Source organism: Centroberyx affinis, unplaced genomic scaffold (assembly GCF_046629955.1).
Source record: "Centroberyx affinis isolate AG114_WGS23_722 - 3 ecotype Tasmania unplaced genomic scaffold, CSIRO-AGI_Caff_v1 ptg002370l_1, whole genome shotgun sequence".
NCBI classification, from domain to species: Eukaryota; Metazoa; Chordata; class Actinopteri; order Beryciformes; family Berycidae; genus Centroberyx; species Centroberyx affinis.
This window is the reverse complement of record NW_027280628.1, coordinates 32,723-51,823: the sequence shown is the minus strand read 5'-3', so window position 1 is coordinate 51,823 and position 19,101 is coordinate 32,723. Positions and strand designations below refer to the sequence as shown.

Sequence of the window (19,101 nt, the reverse complement as noted above, 5' to 3'; positions counted from 1 at the left end):
GAGAAAGATTTGATGATATTTAGGCAGATTGTTTTTTTCTGTCAGATTTGAGCCGGTGGACAAACCCTCCACCGATGAACCAGATGAGAAGACAGATCAACACTGCATCATTGTGAGTTTGGATTTGATATTTTTTTACATTTCCATGGTCAGTTGTGTAAATGTGGGCATCCTATATTGTAAAATAAATGCTGGATGTTGTTCTTTTCTGAATGAATTGGTACTGGTAGTTTTTTTGCCCTGCTCCTCCTTGTTGAATCCAAATAGAGTTAGATGTCATCCTGAAATGTTGAAGTCTCCGGATAGGAAGAGTTGTCGAACAACGGATTCAAGAGGATCAGCTTTTTACTCTGTCGCCGTTAATCGAGGGGGTCAGGGGAATTTGCTAATCCTATCTACATGTATTTTGTGCATTTGGAAGAGGCTTGCAACTGTGTTCCCCGAGGTATTGTGTGGGAAGTGATGCCAGAGTACAGGGTCCCTGCTGCGAGCCATTCGGTCCCTATAAGCTTGGATCGAAAGCTGTGTTCACATTCTTGGCATTAAGTCAAGTTTGTTGGATATCAAAGCGCAGCTGAGGTCTGGATTCTGTGACATTAGGGTGGCATCTCTGTTTGCGGATGATGCCGTCCTTCTGGCTTCATCGCACTCTGCACTGGAGTAATTTGCAGCTGAGTGTGATGCAGTGAAGATGAGGATCAACACCTCCAAGTCTGTGGCCATGGTTGTCTCAGAGAAAAAGGTAGCTTGTCCCACCCAAGTGAGGGGTGAGCAACTGGAGGTGTATTAGGTGAATCAGCTGCAATAATGTGGCCGTTGTATCAGACTGTGGTGGTGAAGAGAGAGCTGAACCACAAAGCAAAGCGCTCGATTGACCAGTCAATCTTTGTTCTGACCTTCACCTATGACCACAAGCTCTGGGTAATGACCAAAAAAATGGCTGAAATGAGGTTTCTCCGCTGGGTGGCCTCACTCTTTGTGACAGGGTGAGGAGCTCAGCGATATGGGAGAACCGGTGCTGAGCCGCTACTCCTCCACATTGAGAGTACCAGGTTTGAGGACCTAATAAGGATGGCCCCCGGGCACCTCCCTTTGGAGGTGTACCAGGCACAACCAACTAGGAGGAGACATGGGGCAGACCCAGGACACACTGGAGGGATGATACCTGGGGATCCCCCACCAGGAGTTGGAGGAAGTTGCTGGGGAAATGGAAAAGTGGCTGGAAAATGGATAGCTGGACGGATGGATAAATTGTATTTCATTAGCAGTATTGAGGTTGAAATAAAATAACTAACTTTTTAAAATGTATTTATCTGCAAAATATAATAGAATCAAATACACAAGCACTCACACATGCATACAGACAGCAATGCATGCACACCTACACGTGCACATGCACATGCACACACACACACTCCACACACACTCCAATGACTGGTACAGAGACACTTGGGAATGTCGGCAGGTATGTGATTCACATGCTTAATAAAGTTTGGTTCATTTAGATGTTTCTTTTTCAAAGAGTAGTTCCCTCTTTAAGTGTTTCTTATGTTGTCAGCCTGATAGCCAACCCGGTTTGTGAATTTGTGATGATTTTTCCAGCCTCTACCCAGCTAACCATGCCCACGTTTTATAATAAACAATAATTAAAAATCTCTTTCTCAAAGTGAAGGTGATATGATATCTTATAAAACTGGAATATTGTTTTTTTCCCCTCAACACTCCTCCCTATAGAGACCTGCCTCCCCCTAAACCTATGCCTATGGGTATCTGAACCAGACAAGTCACCATCGCTATTAAATTTCTGGCAAAATGCTGTATGCCAATAGGAATACTTTGCACAGTGATGGCAGCCATGTTAATCCACTGTTGATCTACCCTGGGATCAAGCTGCTCCAAAATCAATAAAGCCCTGCAAGCATGGCACATGGTCTCCATAGCATCCTTTACATCCTCTAGTTAATTCAGTTTGATTTTATGCTACTGCTTGTATTTCATTTCAGTGTCAGATAAATGTGAAAATAATTAAAGATTTACATTTTGTCAGATGTTCCTTAGAATAGGACTATAAAAATGCATGCAAATAAATTGCACATTATACTTTAGAGATAGAAAATGGAAGTAAAAGTAATGATCAAGACAAAATTATAAAAGAAGTGAACAGAGCTTACATCCATGTTGACACTGCATCGCAAATGCTATCCTAGAGAAGTTAAAACATAATTTATATCAATGTTTAAAATAACACAGAATCACTAATGTTCCCCAACAATCACTATCCTTTCTATAGGGATTTATAGTGAGACTGTGATATTCAGTTGTGAGTTTAAAATTAACTTAATGTACTTTATACTATTTTTTGTATCCAGTATATATCATTATAATATTCCAAAGATTGTCCTATAGGGACTTTTGCTGTAATATTTGCTTTTCTTACTACAAGTCCTTTTCATCAAGTTATATTAGAGAAGACGTATTGATAGGCGAGGATGTAATCACCTTTTAATTTGCAGAATAGAGTTTACCCACGTTTATAGGGTAATTTTTTTTATGATAGAAATTAATGGTGTCCATCATACTAAGTAGTATTACATTGATGTTCTATGAACAAAGGGTCTTAGAGAAAAAAAATAAAAATAATGCGTCTTATGATGACCATTGACTGGAGGTCATGGTTCAACCACCTTTTTTATTTACCGCTACATTACTGGTGATGGGTGACGAGCCTACACAGCAGCACCCAGCAAGGATGAGTCTGGATTCCACTCCGTATTTTGTGTCCCGCTTCGCCTTACCAGCGCATCTGATCTGAGCTCAGAGCGCTCCCCTCAACACAGCATTTCTACTTTCACACAGCCACCAAGCTCGTCCTATTAGGCGATGTCGTCTGGTGAGTGAAGTTGAGTGAACACGTCGGGAAACGGATTGCCTGGATTCATGTGGCACCTCCATACATACTCACAGTCCTCTTTTGTGCGGCGTCGGGGGACTTTTAATCTTTCTCCGTTGCGACATAAACCCGTTTTGCTTTAGGAAATGTGTTGATAGACATTGATAGTTGTGAGAAGTGGCAACCACTAAACGCCCAATCATTAAGTAGGCTACCTGCGGATCTGCTGCAGGGGAGTTTTTCCAGCAAGCGGGATACTGCAGAGGACCTTTAAAAATAAGGATTTTCAAAGAAGTGAACAATGCTCAGACTAGAGACCATCATTTGCACTTTTTCTGTGCTCTCTGTTGCAGCAAAGGCAGATTTTAAAGCACGGAATTGCACCGAGGTTAGAGACGCTTGTATTGTGAAAGGCTTCAGCTTTGCACATGTTCCTCTTCAGGAGATACCAGGTAAGGCTGTACTGAGTGCGCCCTGTCAATTAGTCTGCACACGACCTGCCAAATCTAGCGCCAGAAATAGCCCAGGGACCCAAAACGGGCTGTTATGAAATTAATAAGTCTAGACTAAATGTTTGGTTCTGATGGGGAAAGTTAAGAATAGTGATATCCAACAAGCAACTTAAATAACGATGCACTGTCATCAGTATTAGGTGTCGTGAGGGCGATTTGAAATGCTGCCTTAGCGCTGCAGGCATCTTGGTGATTCCACATGAAACGCATCAGGCTAAACGGTTCACCATGCAGCACTTCAACCACCTGTCACCCACAAAGTTGCTGTGAGTCTAATAATTTGACAAAAGTTTTATAGCTCACACTCGGGATACATTCAATTGGCAAAACAATTGACATGGCTGAATATAGCCTACTGACCGACAGCTGGAGCACCGCATAGATCCACATGCCGAACTATGCTACAGCTTGCATTGCGTCTTTAAAATCAATGAAAAGCAAAGCGGCAGGCCTGCAAAATAATAAGGAAGCCTTTAAAATAAAACGCCTGACCAACTGCAACGTTAGACCTATCTGTTTATGTGAGGTCATCTATAGGCTATTAATGATTAAATAATTATACTGGATAACCGCATTCAATCAGTATCAATTTTGAACGTGATGAGGAGAGTGCTCCAGCTTTTGCTATAGATTTGTCTGCATGTGTCCAGTAGAGGTCTCCTAGTGTGCTAACCTGCCAGGGATAATGAATGGTGAACTCAGCAGATTAACTCCTGTCCAGTGAAAATTAAGTGATAATGTGAGGGGGGAAAGTGCTGGCTTGCAATGGTTAATCAGTAGTCCATCTGTAACCATAATTCACTTATTCCACATTATATAAGCCACTACCTACAATTATCTTAAGTAGGCTACCTATGTGGTATAGAATTAAAAGAGGACCATATGTATCAGGAACCTGTGACAGCAAATGGCACAATAGACAGAGATCATGCATGCAAATTATACCGGTTTAATAATTTGTAGGTTAGATGCTGGCTGTCACTACTTCTAGACTGATGCAACACTGGTTTTATACTAGCTCCAAATATTTGAGTAGTTACTCAGCAATCAATTGTAGTAATCTAGATATTAATAATAAAATACCTCCGGTAAAGTCAAAGTGCCTAAACAAATCATGTTTTATACACTAGTAATTAAGTTTTCAAATGTTAAAAAATTTAGAGGATAGAGATGTTATAGGATTTTATAGGATAGTAATGTTATAGGATTATACAGGATACTAATGTTACACAAGTTATAGAATTCTTGGTCAAGCTTGAGTTCACGTTCAATTTTGTGATTTCACAACAATATTTTTTCTGTTCATACACTTTGTATAGCTTTTATTAATGTGATTATATATGCATCTCAAGAGAAGTATTTAGCAGTTTAGTTTTTATTTCATATTACCTCAGGTGAGTGGTTTGTCTGTTCAGGTCGTCATTGTCATGCTTCTGGGCCCATGATTCACCCAATAAAACAGGAAATCTGGCACAAGAAAAAGGCTGCATATTTGATAACAGGCACACCTGCTCATTGATGGGTTGAATAGCTAACTGATTAAATTCTCTAGATCTGTGTCCCTGACATCGCATCTAATCTCCCAAATGAGTGAAAAATTCAATCTCTCTCATCTCTGAATGATGTCACCCCGTATAAAGGTCTTTTGATCTCCTCTATGGATGAGTCATAACCTTATATGTCTGTCGGAGAGATAATGCATTATCAACACCTCAGCAAATTTGCACAATGATGGGCATGTCCTTCATGCTTGTGGCTTAACATTACTGCCTCTCACTCATGCAAACAACGTTAGAACCAAGCCAATCCTTTGCTTAAGTAAAAGTAGGAATACCTTGATAAAAAAAAGTAATCTGGTAAAAGTATAATGTCCTCCATTCAAAAATCTATTTAAGTGAAAGTGTTTAAGTATTTGCTATAAAAAAAAGTACATTACACAGTTCACTATAGAGATGTTCCATCATTAATGTGTTAATCTCTGTAGATTAACACAATATACAGTATATATATATACACACACACATATATATATATATATATATATATATATATATATATATATAGCTTTTAAAAGAGTTGCTGGTCAGGTTAGGCATTTACTGACCTGAGTGAGCTGTTTTGAAATTGAAAAGCTTAATGAAATGATGAAATTAAACATTTTGGATGCTAAACCAGTTCATCAAAGTAACTTTGAACTGCATGTGTTAATTAGTTTTTATTATGGAAAAAATTTACTATTGCTTTGAAATATAGTTGAATAAGAATATAAAGTTCCATAAAAATCCATAAAAAAAGGAAAGCACAGGTACTCCAAGTGTACTCAAGCACACTAGTCATTAGAAATGCTAATAGTTACATGCATGATTAGCCATTGGGGATTTGGGAATTTTACTGACAGATTACCATACAACACATTTACGACACACATTATGTTGTGTAGATGTGCATCATATGTAGGTTGGTTCATAATATCAGCTGTGTAGGAGGTGCCACTGGAGCTGATGGGGCTTAACTGCCCAAGTCCATATGCCAGAAATGTAGCATCTTCAGTGATGACATTAGCTTTCAGTTAATACTCCGGCACTTCTAGATTATTTGGCCCATCTGGGAGTCAGTACAGAGCAGTTGTTGGTTCACTTCATGGACTTGATGAAGTTTCCCATGTAGCCTGTGGTTTCAGTCAGCCTTCCAGCTGCCATCACATTCTCTTCGCTCACTGTGTGGGGAGCTGCTTTCCTGTTACTGGTCCACCTCTAAACATGACGCTTTCACTGCCCTTATGTAAAAATATGTTAAGTGACTACTCTGTGCTGTGTTATCACTTGAAGTCTGTCATATTCTGATAAGGAGAGCCATCAAAATCAAATTGTAGTGATAGAGGGATGTGTGTGCTATCGCTGCCTTTGATGTAAGTTGCCTCAGAGAAATTGCCATATTAGACATCAAATTAGACTGAACACACTGGAAGTCTCTTATCAATGGTGACATATACCACAGGTTGTTTATGACTTAAACTGTATTTTTTTTTTTTTTAAAGTTGATCCCACTAGACTACTTTTTATTCCATATTTAGCTATGCAAATAAATTGTTTTTGTTCATGAAGAGCAATTTAAATTTTTCAGATTTTATAGGGTGTTTTTTTTTTTACCTTGATAGAATTAATTGATGCCTTTCAAATTATGGTTACATGTTTTATGCCAGTGTGGTATATTTCATTGCAACACATGTAATAGAGTGCTAATTGCAGTGAATCACTTTAGGGGAATAGTGCTACTATTGTGCAACTATTTTTTATGGTTGTGAAAATTAAAGGCTGAGATGGCCTGAGATGGCTGGTGTGTTTGGTCAGACAAAAGGAGCTAGGCAGATGGAATGACAGCACTGGAGTCAGTGTTATTGACAGAAATGTTGTTATGATCCAAAGCCAGAGGGCTCAGTTGGTACAGTATTTCCACAAGACCTGGGCCTGGCTTCTGCCTTCTGACCACGGCTGAGCTTGAGGCTGTCAGCAGCTACATTGTACAGGCCTTCTAAACCATGGGAGCATGAACTTGTGGATTGCTGTAAGTCTTTGGGAGTGTTTGCACATCTAAAAATGGCCAGAGCTTCTCCTTCTCCACAACAGTCTTACTTGTATGTATTTAAATCAGCTGTCAGCGAGTTTATAACATTTCAGCCTCCTAAATCCAAATCTTTCACTGCCCCGCTAAAAGACCAGACCTGCACACAGTCTCGTCCCTGCTGTCTCAGTTTCCCCTCAGTGAATTACCCATTGTCTGAGATAAGATGGGCAGATTTGGACAGTGAGTCATAGACTGCTAGACTCTATGGATCTTCCTAGGATGTCACAGTTCTACCCTATCATTTGACGTCCAACTCTGGCTGCTAATTCCCAGACATGAGATGGAGATGGGACAGAAATAACGGTGCTGATATTTTATGTGATCCTTGGCTGCCTGCACAACCAGGCAAATGATCTCTGCTCAAGCGTGTAATGTGCACAGGTCCTCTGCTGTCATGTAATGGGATGGAAAGGATTAAAAAGGGCTAAATGGGAGTGCCTGCAGAGAGAATGGCCAGGTTACTATGTTAGCCCCCACAGCATACGCCAGTATTGCTATGATGCACTGTCAGATTATTATGACCTTCCTGTCAGTCACACATGTGGAGACGGATCTAGGAGTGAAATCCTGAGATGGATCACACTTCTTGACGGAGTGATGCAGTCTGTACGCTTTTGCATTTCAATGTCCAAAACAGTAAAAATGTTTGTGATGAAATTGTAGTTAATTGGACTGTTGAGAGTGACAGTTATTGTTAGGAGTTCTATATGGTAGCACTGGTAGTGAGGCTGTATTCTGCTATGTAATGTAATGTGAATGTGTCCTACTGCGACGCAGAGGGGGCACTATCAGGAGTGCAGAATCCAAACAATCATCATTTTTCCGTGGCAGAGGGAATTTCTCAAATGCTCCCTCTATCTGTGTGTCATCAATCATGCTCATGAATGCCAAAATGGCCTCGTGATGGGCTTTCTCTACGGGTGTTCCCTCTCAGAGCCGTAGGAAACATTGTGTCCCGCAAACAAGTGTTTCAGGGTTGCATCAAGGGAAACAGAACAACACAACAGTATTCACTCAAAGCATATCAAAAAGCTCAAGCTGGGGAACCCTTGAATTTCTTTATTTATTTATTAATTTTCTTCTTGGTCCAGAGATTGAATTGTTAGGGAGATACACCTTGCTTTGCCATCATAACACATTATGTGAAGTATTGTATGAAGTACAGACATAGGTAAATTACGTTTTTCTTCTGTGGGATATATCCGTTTCTTTGTCAGATTTTACAACTGATTCATCTATATAGTTATGTTTGTTGCTGTTTGATTATATTCCCAAACCAGGTGGTTTAAGTTGTGTAGTGTTTAACTGCAATTCTCTCTTCATCACCTCTATAAAGCTATGTAATTAGCTTTGACAAGTCTTTTGACCATGTGTTGTTTTACAATCTCTGTCAGTCTGGATCCTATATATAATGATACTATGTTTCAGCTCCCAAAAGGGAGATATCCTCAGATGTGAATTTTGATGCTAAATCAATTGCATACAAAATGTGTTTTTGTTTGGTTAGGCAGGAGGGAAACTCATGTCTTTAGGGTTATTTATTTATTTTTTTTTAACACTAAAATACTTTCTTGATAATATTTCTAAACCCTAATCCTGTCTATGACCCAAGCTTTCTGTTTATTCACTCTGCTTTTGGCCTTCAGCGGGGTTTATGTCCAACTTCCTCCTGCTCATAACTCAGGTTACTGAAATTTTAATACCGTCTAGACATTTTCAAGCCAGAAGGGATTTTGGGGGACACTGGGCAGTGATTAACAATAATGTTTGTTTTGTTAATTTACTGCAATGGCATAGTGTGTGCATTAGCTAATCAATCAGTACTCAAATATTGTCATCAGTTGAAGTTTTTCTCAAGCAACAACAATCAATCAACAAACAATCTTTCTTTTGTCCTGAGAGCTGTCGACGGTTGGGATATGGATTTTGTATACGACATTGCAGTTTTTGGTTGCAAAGTGTGAATTCTGCTTACATTCAGAATGAAAACACACCATCCCATGAAGATCAGACACTGGGTTATATAAGGACCGGCTCAGCCAAATACTGTAAGCTTGACACGCTTTGTTCATACTGTAGATAAGCAGCTATTGTCACATAGGTTACCACAGGATTGATTCTGTGAACACAACCATGAAGAATTAATGTTTGTCAAACTCATCTGAGATAAATCTACTGTGAAAAACAAGGAAATGGATGGAAGCGATTCTCTTGAGACGGCATAGCAATAGCTGTTTAATGGTTCAAGAATCATTTGAAATGTGAAAGAATGAGTGTTCCTGTTGTCAACAAGAGATTGAATAGATATTATTTTGATCTATTAGTACTTGTCAGCAACTGTCCAATTAAATCCTAACCTGGAGACACAGAGAATGAGCTTTTCCATTCCTCAATTTAGAAACCGGCATAAACACACTACTGTAAGTCACTGATCCTTTATTTTTATTTTTTGTATTTTTTTACTTTTGACCACTAGTAGAAATATAATTTTATGGACTTGATTTGTGTAGTGAGTTTTTTTTTTTTTTTTTGTGAGTAGTTACAAAAATAGAAGCCTTCAACTTCTCTTGGTAGGTTATATAAGTTTTTGTGGTGCATATCAGTGATGACTAAGTAATCTCTTTTGACTGAAATCTATTGATACAATGGACCACAAACTAAACTAGCTCAATATGGATCTCTCAATTCCTCAAATTGAAGCTATACAATAGAGGAAGGCAGTTGAGAGGTGTTGCCTTGGATACATTGTCAGGCTAATTGCCTTATATTTTAACTTCTTGCACCCAGAGCCAAAATCACAAAATTCCACCCAAACAATTTATTTCTGTATTTCTGAGGTTATCAAATGAGTACCTGGGTTAGGGTAGAATTAAAATTGTTGTTCAGAAATGTGTCAGTACATCTCCCATATTGACTCTGTATTAAACTCTCATTGTTTAATACAGAATATTTTTGAAATTGTTTATATAAAGTAGTTGCCAAAATTGAGTCTTTTTCCGAAACAGTCCATGGATCATCAATGACTTAGAGAACAATCTGCAAGATCAGTGGCGTGTTTCTTCGTCGGTGTGAGAATGTAACATGTTTTTCAGCAGTGACGTAGCTGGTATATTTCCCTACGCCTCATCTGCCTGTCAAAACTGAGCCATCATGAAACAAAGCCCCCTCAAATGCCTCATTGCTGTCATTGGATCTATCTTTAGCCACACGTCTGCCATTCCTGTCTTGTTGACAACGTCTGACTAGACATGATGTGCAACTGGAGAGGATGTTTGCCTTTACACTGCTCCTGGCAAAGGTTTAGTGGGGTGCGTTTTAGCAAGAGGCCATGGGGTGGTGTGTATTGTGCAGCTGAGTTGTGTCCTCTCTCCCTCTCAGCCCAGCAGTCTGCGGAGTAGAGGACACCTGCACTGTAACAAGGTATCAGGCCTAATAATGGCTGGTGTCGCTAAACTAAGCTGTAAATGCTGAGTGAAAGGTAATGATCAGTGCAGGTCTCAGGGCCCTCCTAGTCTCCACACAGCCACCAGCTGCTACCTGTAGTGTAGTCCTCTGCCATGCTCCAGTTAGCAAGTTGACGCAGAGGAGAGTTGCTTGCTAGCTCACTCTTCGTCGTTCTCAGGGGCTTCTAGGCCTGCTGCCCATGTGTATCAAATATCCACAGCGGTCTTCTCGTTCCTCCACCAGGCTTTTTATTACATGCTCCTCAATAAATATCAAAGCCAGACATAGTGCTATGTATGCTGATTATGCGGTGCTTGTCATTCCGAAATGTGCTGCACATGGTGTTACGGAAATCCATACATTAATCTCAGCTGTAATGATATTGGTGCACCTTGCAGGATGTGGCACATGAATATTCCATACGCATTACCCTTTAGGTCAAACATTTTTTGGGTGTGTATTCATCTTTCTGGCAAAGATTCTTATCAGGGATAATTATATAATTTATCACATTTAGAGCATTGGCTCAATACAGTAAATAGTGTTCTACCTTGCAGTCACCTCTACTTAATTCGGATGGTCTCTACCACAGTACTAGAATACCTCAGTAATACATTAGTAATATCAAAGGACAATGGCGTGATCTGACATGATGTTCAGGTAATATCAGTTGCAGCTTCAGAGACAGGGAAATGTCACAGTATAGCCCTGTTTTAGCCTGAAACCAAATTATATTGTCCAGAAAACCTATTCCTCCACTAGCTTTTTTGCAAAATGTCCATAAGTTATAAAACATTTCAAGGGGAATGAGAGACAAGAAAGGTGAGTGAGTAGGGACAGGTGGGTTTTTTTTTTCCTCTCTCCTCAAACAGAGATTTTTTTTTTTTTAAAAGTACACTTAGAAATATTTCAATATGAGTTACCATACTTTAGAGTCAACATTTGGCTGTGTTATCATGCACACTCCGTTATACATGGTGTGTTGCAGTGGAATACCTTGACATATTCAGAAATATGACATATTTGCTGGGAGTATGAAACTGTTCCAACATCTTTATTCCTGTCCTTTTTCCCTTCACACTGACTCTCCTGAGGATGTAGAATACCATCATTCCATCATACCATTGTACTGTGCTGCTTTTATTGTAGACTGTTTTATCTCAGTGAGAATTCATTCTCTCTTGAACCTGTCCTCATTCACACAAGGACACATACTCCTCTGTATCAGCATCCCCGAGTTATTTAAAACACAGGCATGTCTTTCATTATGACTTCTGACATGACCCAAAATGTGATAGGAATAGTGTCATTCAGTTTTGATTGATGCAAGTTCTGTCTTTAGCAAGAAACTTGGCTATTCTGTACACAAAAACCTCAAGAGACGTTATTAAAAGTACGAAGGGGATACTGTGTGGAATACACATATGTCTAGTTCCATGCTGACTTTCATACATCCATTTGAATTCATTCCCATGTAGTTCTGGAAGATGTGATCTAATTTCAGCACTTAAAAAATACAGTTTTCTTGAAGAAGTTTGGCTGTTAACCATTAGTCAGAGGGCATGTTTTAGTGTGGCATGGAGTGAAGGGGAAAATTAAAAAAGTGAACGCTTAGCCTACTACTTCCTTCAAGCTATGTGGTTGCCTTGCATGTCCGAAAGCAAGAGTCCTTCACTGAGTAGGATCAATGTGGGATAGAGCTGTGATATAACGTCTTGCTAAGGTTTGAATTTTTATAAGGAGGTGAAAAGAGTGAGCCAATTCAGTCAGTGTGTAGGGTTAGATATACTCCTATGTATAACATATAAACCTTAACAAGTCCCCTTAATATTTAGCCTTAAAGTGATGTTGAACATTGGTAGTACCTTGTGTTGTGTAGCTTCATGGCCATGATATAACCCACATAAATAACTGAAAAATCCAACTGAGGGTTGAGTGCGTTTTTTGGTAAATTGTCATGATATAACCCTAAAATCGGTGATTCTCTTATTTGTTGCTCCGGTGCTCCGTGAGAGGGGATTAGAGGATAGCAGGTTTTTTTCTCTCCATTCACTGCCATTGTATGGCGGAACAGGTCTGAAAATCACACTTCTAGCACATAAACGCAAAACAAAGCAGATTCTGACATTATATAAAAAACTATTCATGCTGAATTGTGTTTAAGTGAGTCGCTTGCTTTATTTTTATTAAACCTTTCAGTTTGAACAAGTGTAACACCGAAATCCGGTCGTAGTAAATTTATGCCGATGGAATGAAGAAAATAATATGTTTACCAATAATTGTAAAAAGGCGAATAATAAACATAAAGAAAGAGATTCACTTAAACACACTTCAGCAGCATGACTAGGTTTTTTATATATTGTCAGAATTTGCTTTGTTCGTGTTCGTTTGTGTGCTAGAAGTGTTATTTTCAGACCTGTTCCTCCATACAATGGCAGTGAATAGAGAGAGAAAAAAAACACAATTCTCCAATCGCCTCTACCGGAGCAACAGATCGCAGAGAATCAAAGATTTTGGGGTTATATCATGGCCAGGAAGCTACACAACCAAAGGTACTACCAAAGTTCAACATCACTTTAAAATCTTGTTTTATTTCAAACAAGTGGGGGAAAAAAATCTGCCTGTGGGGTGAGATAATTTCACTTGTATTCAATGCAGGTTTACCTGTTTCAAGAATGTTCTTCAAACAATTGATGGTATCTTGAAATAAGCTGGATAAATCCACTACTGTCAAGATAATGTTGCTTGATTGAAGGAAATTCTTGAAATAGGTTGATTGGAAATAAATTCATTGGAAAAATGTGAAATTATCTCACATTATAAGCAGATTTGTTTCACTTATTTTAAGAAAATTAAGATTTGCAAGACTCAATACTAGACTAAATTACTTGTTTAAGATGGACATTTTTGCAGTCAAAGTGCTGTTTGGTCATGTGGCTCACTGAATGAGAAACAGCCACACATTGATAGCAGGCATGTACTGGCTGAGCTCATTAGGATCGAGTGCGGCTTCAAGTGTGAGGCCATAAAAAGTTTGTCAGAGGGGACCATGGGACAGAGCAGATGGCAGAGCACATATGCTGTGGGTCTCTTTGGCCAGGTACACTGATGAATACTTCTGAGAGTTGGCCTACCTTTTCTGGTGTGTGATGGAACTCAGACACGTTTTATCCTCAAAGATGACACATAAGTGGAGTTCAGGTATAATAGCTTCTGATAGAAGTGCTGGGCCATTATGTCTTTATATAGATTGATGTAACCCTTGTCAGTGTCAGTTCTGGGTGTGAAATGTCAGGCTTTTATGCTGCTGACAAACAGTTTTGGGCTTGTTATTTACAAAATAACTGGTTACCCATTACTCATTTCCAAAGTCATATTATTATTTTTTACTCCCTGGAACATAAATTAGTTAACCACTCATTACTTTTACATTATACTCCTAAAATCAGTGATTGCATCCTCTCTTCAAAAGCTGTCTTCTCTTCGGAAATCATGATAAATGAATTACTTCTCCTGCGCTCTTCTGTATTTGATCAGGGCAACCAAATAGCATTGATGTCCAATGTCTTTGCCATCCTTTTTCGCTCAGTAGAGTCAAAGTATTGGGAATACTTCCAAGGTTTGTGCTAGGGCTGGGCAATATGGTTGAAATCAATATCACGATAATCATAAGGATTTTCCTCGATATCAATATATATCACGATATGGTTCATGTATGCAAAATCACGTTAAATAATCAAATTATTATCAAATGTTCATCTCATTGAAACGAATGGTAATGTTAGGTGTGGTGTCAAACAAAACAGAAATATTCAAATAATATTCCTACCATACCTCATTTTATCAGAGTTTTTAAGTAAAATTTGCTTGTCATCATCAATTTAGACAGCAGAAATGTGTGTCACGATATCAAAATATCTTCATGTCATCACGATATGATTCCACTGAAGACGATAAACGATAATATTGAATTATTGCCCAACCCTAATTCGTGCCTTTTTTTATAGTGCAGGGGATAATTTTACTTCTTGTAAAACTCAACTTCAGTCCGATATTTAGAGGGAGTGATAAAAGTAACAACACATTTTTTCTATTAGTAACTTTAATATTATTACTGAAATAATAACTTGTTACACCACTTGTTACTGTAACGCATTACTCCACAACACTGCTGACAAAAGGGAGAATTTTGCAGAGGTAGAGAGCAGGGAGAACTTTGCAGATACAATATTATAAACACCACATCAAACAGCTATCTCTCAACAGAGGGGGTTAAATAGGGGTTTCAAAGGACACCCATGGAGGTGTCCACAATGTCTCAAAGACAGTCACTTCTGGCACCTACAAATGAATCAACAGATGAACAGAAAACCCACATAGTAAACTGTAAATAAAACTAAAAGAGGGAAACTGACCAGGAGAGGTGGCTTGCATAAGGAAGCAGCAAACATAGTAGGAAAACTATGTAACCCTAGTTAGGGAAAGGGTTACCAATGCTTACGAAAACCCACACACATTATATCTGCGGACGGTGAAAAAATTCAGTGCAGAAAGTCCTTTATTAAATGGCAAGGCTGCAACATAAAATACAAGCACATCTTGTCAAGAAGTGTGTGGAATATAAATGTCTGTCTATTAGGCTCATGGAAGAGCTTCATCCGCAGTGATAATAAGGTAGCTGATCTGACTGACACTCTACTTGATTACAGACGCTGGAGTGACAAGAGGTAATTGCGACTTATGAAGGCAGCTCATATAGGTGTTGATAAAACAATGAATGCATGCATAAACCACTCTCATTATCCCTCCACTCTACGTTGGCACATTTTCGCCGGCGCTGTTCAATGAAAAATATTCACACCCCCACACGTCTTTATTACTTTTTTGAGGAAATGAACCAGTTTATCGCATTTACAGCTGTAGTTCATGGAAATATTCATTGTTCTCTCACCAATGTGTTAATCACGGTAATGGCATTCAATATTATTACTAAATTAAGTAAAATGACAATGGGAGTAGGTAATGCTGCTTTGCATGCATGTGAAAAATGTGCTCTGCCTTAGTTTGATTGAAACAAAAGTTATGTATCCTGCTGTTGGCCGTGACAGCTCTGATAAAAGAGAGGACAGGGATTGGGTTGGTACAGCGAGGTTACGCTGGGACAAGTTTCTTTATTCCACCCTCACAGCCCTCTTAATACTGAATGACTCGCCAGAGGCCAGCTTTGATACAAGGCTATTAGCGGGAAATAATTCCCCCTCAGCCGCTAAAGTATCACAGACAGCTTCAGGTGGAAATCATACTTGCTACCATGCCAGCCAAAACCAAACAAAAACCTCATATGCATAAGACTTGGTTTAGAGCAGATCCAAGGCGTAGAGAACAAGGAGGGGTATCCCAAAGCAGTGCTAAGAATGTCTCGCAATCTCGAACACTTTTGTTTTCACGGGTGTTCCCAAAAAAACCTTTGCAACTTTCATACTTCTCAGCCATGTAGTTTTATTTCTCTTTCCAATTTAAGACCAAACTTGTTGTGGTGATAGAAAAGCTGATAAAAGGCAAAATTTGACCTGTAACTTTGCTTTGCACATTTGCTTCACATTTCCAGAATCAGCTAATTTAATATCTTTGCCACATTTACAATGTTCCTTTGTTTGTATTACCATCATTTCCTTTGTATTACCATTGTCATTTTTGAACAGCAAATATTATGCATAGTCATGTGCTGCATACACATAATGATATATTGTACCTTTTGAACAAATCTTGTACAATATTTTGGCAGTGACAGTGTTTACATTTTTATTTATTTATTTATTTTTTAATTTAACCATTATTTCACCAGGCATGGCACTTAAGAACGAATACTTATTCACAAGGATGGCCTGGACTTTATGACTAAATGTAATTTTTCTTCACTGTTGGCAGTGGCAAATGTGACTCATAAGTCTAGTGTTTAGACTGTATTACTATAGAAAACATTCTTATGATGCATTGTGTTGCATTTTATCAGTAAAATATTGAATTTGATATGAACTTTTTATAAGCATAGACTACTACAATCTTTCTTTAGATACATCTATTTCTCTTCCCTTTAAAATGGACTGTCTGATCCACTCTCTTCCTGTCTGTTACGAATGTGTGGCCTTTCTGCTCCGATAGATGGATCATCTGTGAGGCCACACTGCTTTTTTAACCTTGGCTAGGAAGGGCATGGCACCTTGGCTGAGTGGTGAGGTCCCTTGAAAGCCTCTTCCCATATGTTGATGTACGACAGGCTCATTTTAAGTGATGTTTTGCTCTGTTGAGACTGCTGGAACACACAGTAGGGTTGTTGTGTCAGTATGGAGGATATTTTTTTTCTCTCTGTGACACATCTGATGGAGGGGCTGCACTCAAAATATGGACTTCCCAGTAACCTTTGTCCTACTAAGTTTTTACTGGTCAAATTACTCAAACCCTCCCTCTTTTTTTTTTACAGTGCAGGGCATTAATGAAATTCACAAATTTAAAATTTCAATTTAAAAACTTTTTTATAACCCTTTTTTAATAAAAGGTGAGTAGAAAAACATACTGCTGTCTTTCTGCAGGTGAGTGCAGGTCTGATCAGTGGAGATAGTGAGTGTAGAGAGAGCGGGTCTGTGATGCTATAATTTAATTTTGGGCTTCCTGGAGGTGTCATGGGCCTAATTCAACAAAACATCTGTGATGGGAGGTGCCCACTTGATAACCCCAATGACATATCTTCACTGGAGTCCTCTTTCCTCTAAGATCAAAGCTATTTTTTGCGTAGGCAGACCCATACCCTAGATTATTGCACAAGATAATTACATGAAATCGTGGGTTTTCACAGTAGCTAGAATTCATGCTCTTATTTCCAAGACACTACACACACACTCTAAGCACAGTCTTGTTTATCAGAATCCTCCAAAAATGGAAATTACTTGGGGAAATGAAATATTTGAAACACAATTCTGTCTATTTAAAGATCCAGTACAATGATTTTAATTCAGTCAGGAAAAGTTTGCTATACATTAAGGCAATGTTTTGATGGTTCATCTAATTTGGTAGAATTGCTTTAGTGCCCCTTCTTCTATGCTCAGCCAATTCTCAGTAGGTTTAGGGGCCATGACCCTGTCCACATGCTTAGCAACACACATTTCTTGTTGGCCATTATGTCCCAAGTGGAAGTATCTAACGGTACAGTCTGTGCTAAAGTAAATTCTTTTTTTTGAAAAACACCCACAGTGAAAATTGTATTGGTTTGATTAGCTTTAACTGGAGTGCCAGCCAAAACAGAGTGACATAAACTAGGAGATCGCTACGAAATGATGAAATGTTTTAAATGCCACATATCAAGTTCCGTGCCAAATAAAGAGTATAAGCCAAGGGTTATCAACACGGAGCTCTCTCTCTCCTTCCTTCTGTCTGAGTCTCAACCTTAGATTGCACACCTGCACACACAGACCAGGCGCCTTGCTTTTTGCCTATTTTGTTCACTTAACTTAATTAGTCTGATGAAAAATAATGTGCATGTTCATGATAAGCAGAGAAGTGAGAAATTGCAAATAACTGCATTATTATCATTTTACACCAGCTTATTTTGCTCTAACCAGCCACTAAGGCAATCCTTCACTGTCTCTCTGTCACCAGTGTGCTACACATACATTGCTGCACTCGCTGAAGTCAAACAAGCCAAATTATAAAAACTGCAGACAAATCTCATTACGTTTTATGGGGCTAATGATAACCAACATTAACGTTAACAAATGCTGGGGCAAGCATAACCCTGATCCATGCCATTCTGTCTTGTATGGAGAGAATGTCATCCCAAACTCCATTAAACAGTCTGGCAGTTTAATGTTGGTTAGCATATCAACAAAGGTACATACCTGGAAGAACATAACTTAAGATCTTTGAGGAATCATTAGGGTCTTCTGGTACAGTTGGTATATGAATAATCTACCAAGCAGCACTTAATTTCAATAAAACATCAACTTTTAGAATTGGTTGAGACTGCTCACTGCTGCCCACCAGTATTTTAGTGGAATAAGATTGTGGGAATAACGGTCAAACCAATTCTGAAAGTTGAAATTTTATTGAAATATGTGCTGCTTGGTGTATTGTATCTGTACTGAATTGAAGAGTGGCTCCTAACAATTTGTAAAAGGTGTTATGTTCTACCAGATGTGTACATTTGCCACTAAGCAAGGCAACATTATGGTCATCAGTGATATTACTGCTGCCCCAGACAATAGACAGCATTCCCTCTACCTTTTTATAAACCTTTCCAAGGTTTTACTATTCTTAAACAAAGATTGCTTAGTGTAGGACTCTCACCCAAATAGTGTGGTGGTTTGTGGTTTGTAAATTACATTTCTGATAGATGCAGTGTACTGATGTTTTAAGTCAAACATTATCTGTCATGAATCACCAAGTGCTGAGGGGCTCTGTGCTTGGTCCGCTTCTATTTACCATTTATGTTAATCTTGGTCAAATGTGTCAAATACCTTCAGCTATATGCTGATGGCACGGTCATTTGATGTTTTGCTGCAAACCTCGCTAAAGCCTTTAAAATCTACTTATGTTGTTTACAAAGTTGAAAAATAGGCCAAAAAAATAATAATTCTT

At 38.8% G+C, this 19,101-nt stretch overlaps 1 protein-coding gene across 1 annotated transcript in view; it reads left to right on the top strand.

Annotated features, from left to right (window-relative positions):
* Nucleotides 1-3,191: 3,191 nt before the first annotated feature.
* The window catches only part of LOC139656016 (glypican-6-like), a gene marked incomplete at its 3' end in the record, with an annotated part of 38,954 nt that continues 23,044 nt past the window's right edge, over nucleotides 3,192-19,101 (top strand). The window contains exon 1 of the mRNA XM_071533485.1: nucleotides 3,192-3,342. Coding sequence (XP_071389586.1) covers nucleotides 3,192-3,342 — 151 coding nt within the window. The remainder of the gene's footprint in view (nucleotides 3,343-19,101) is intronic.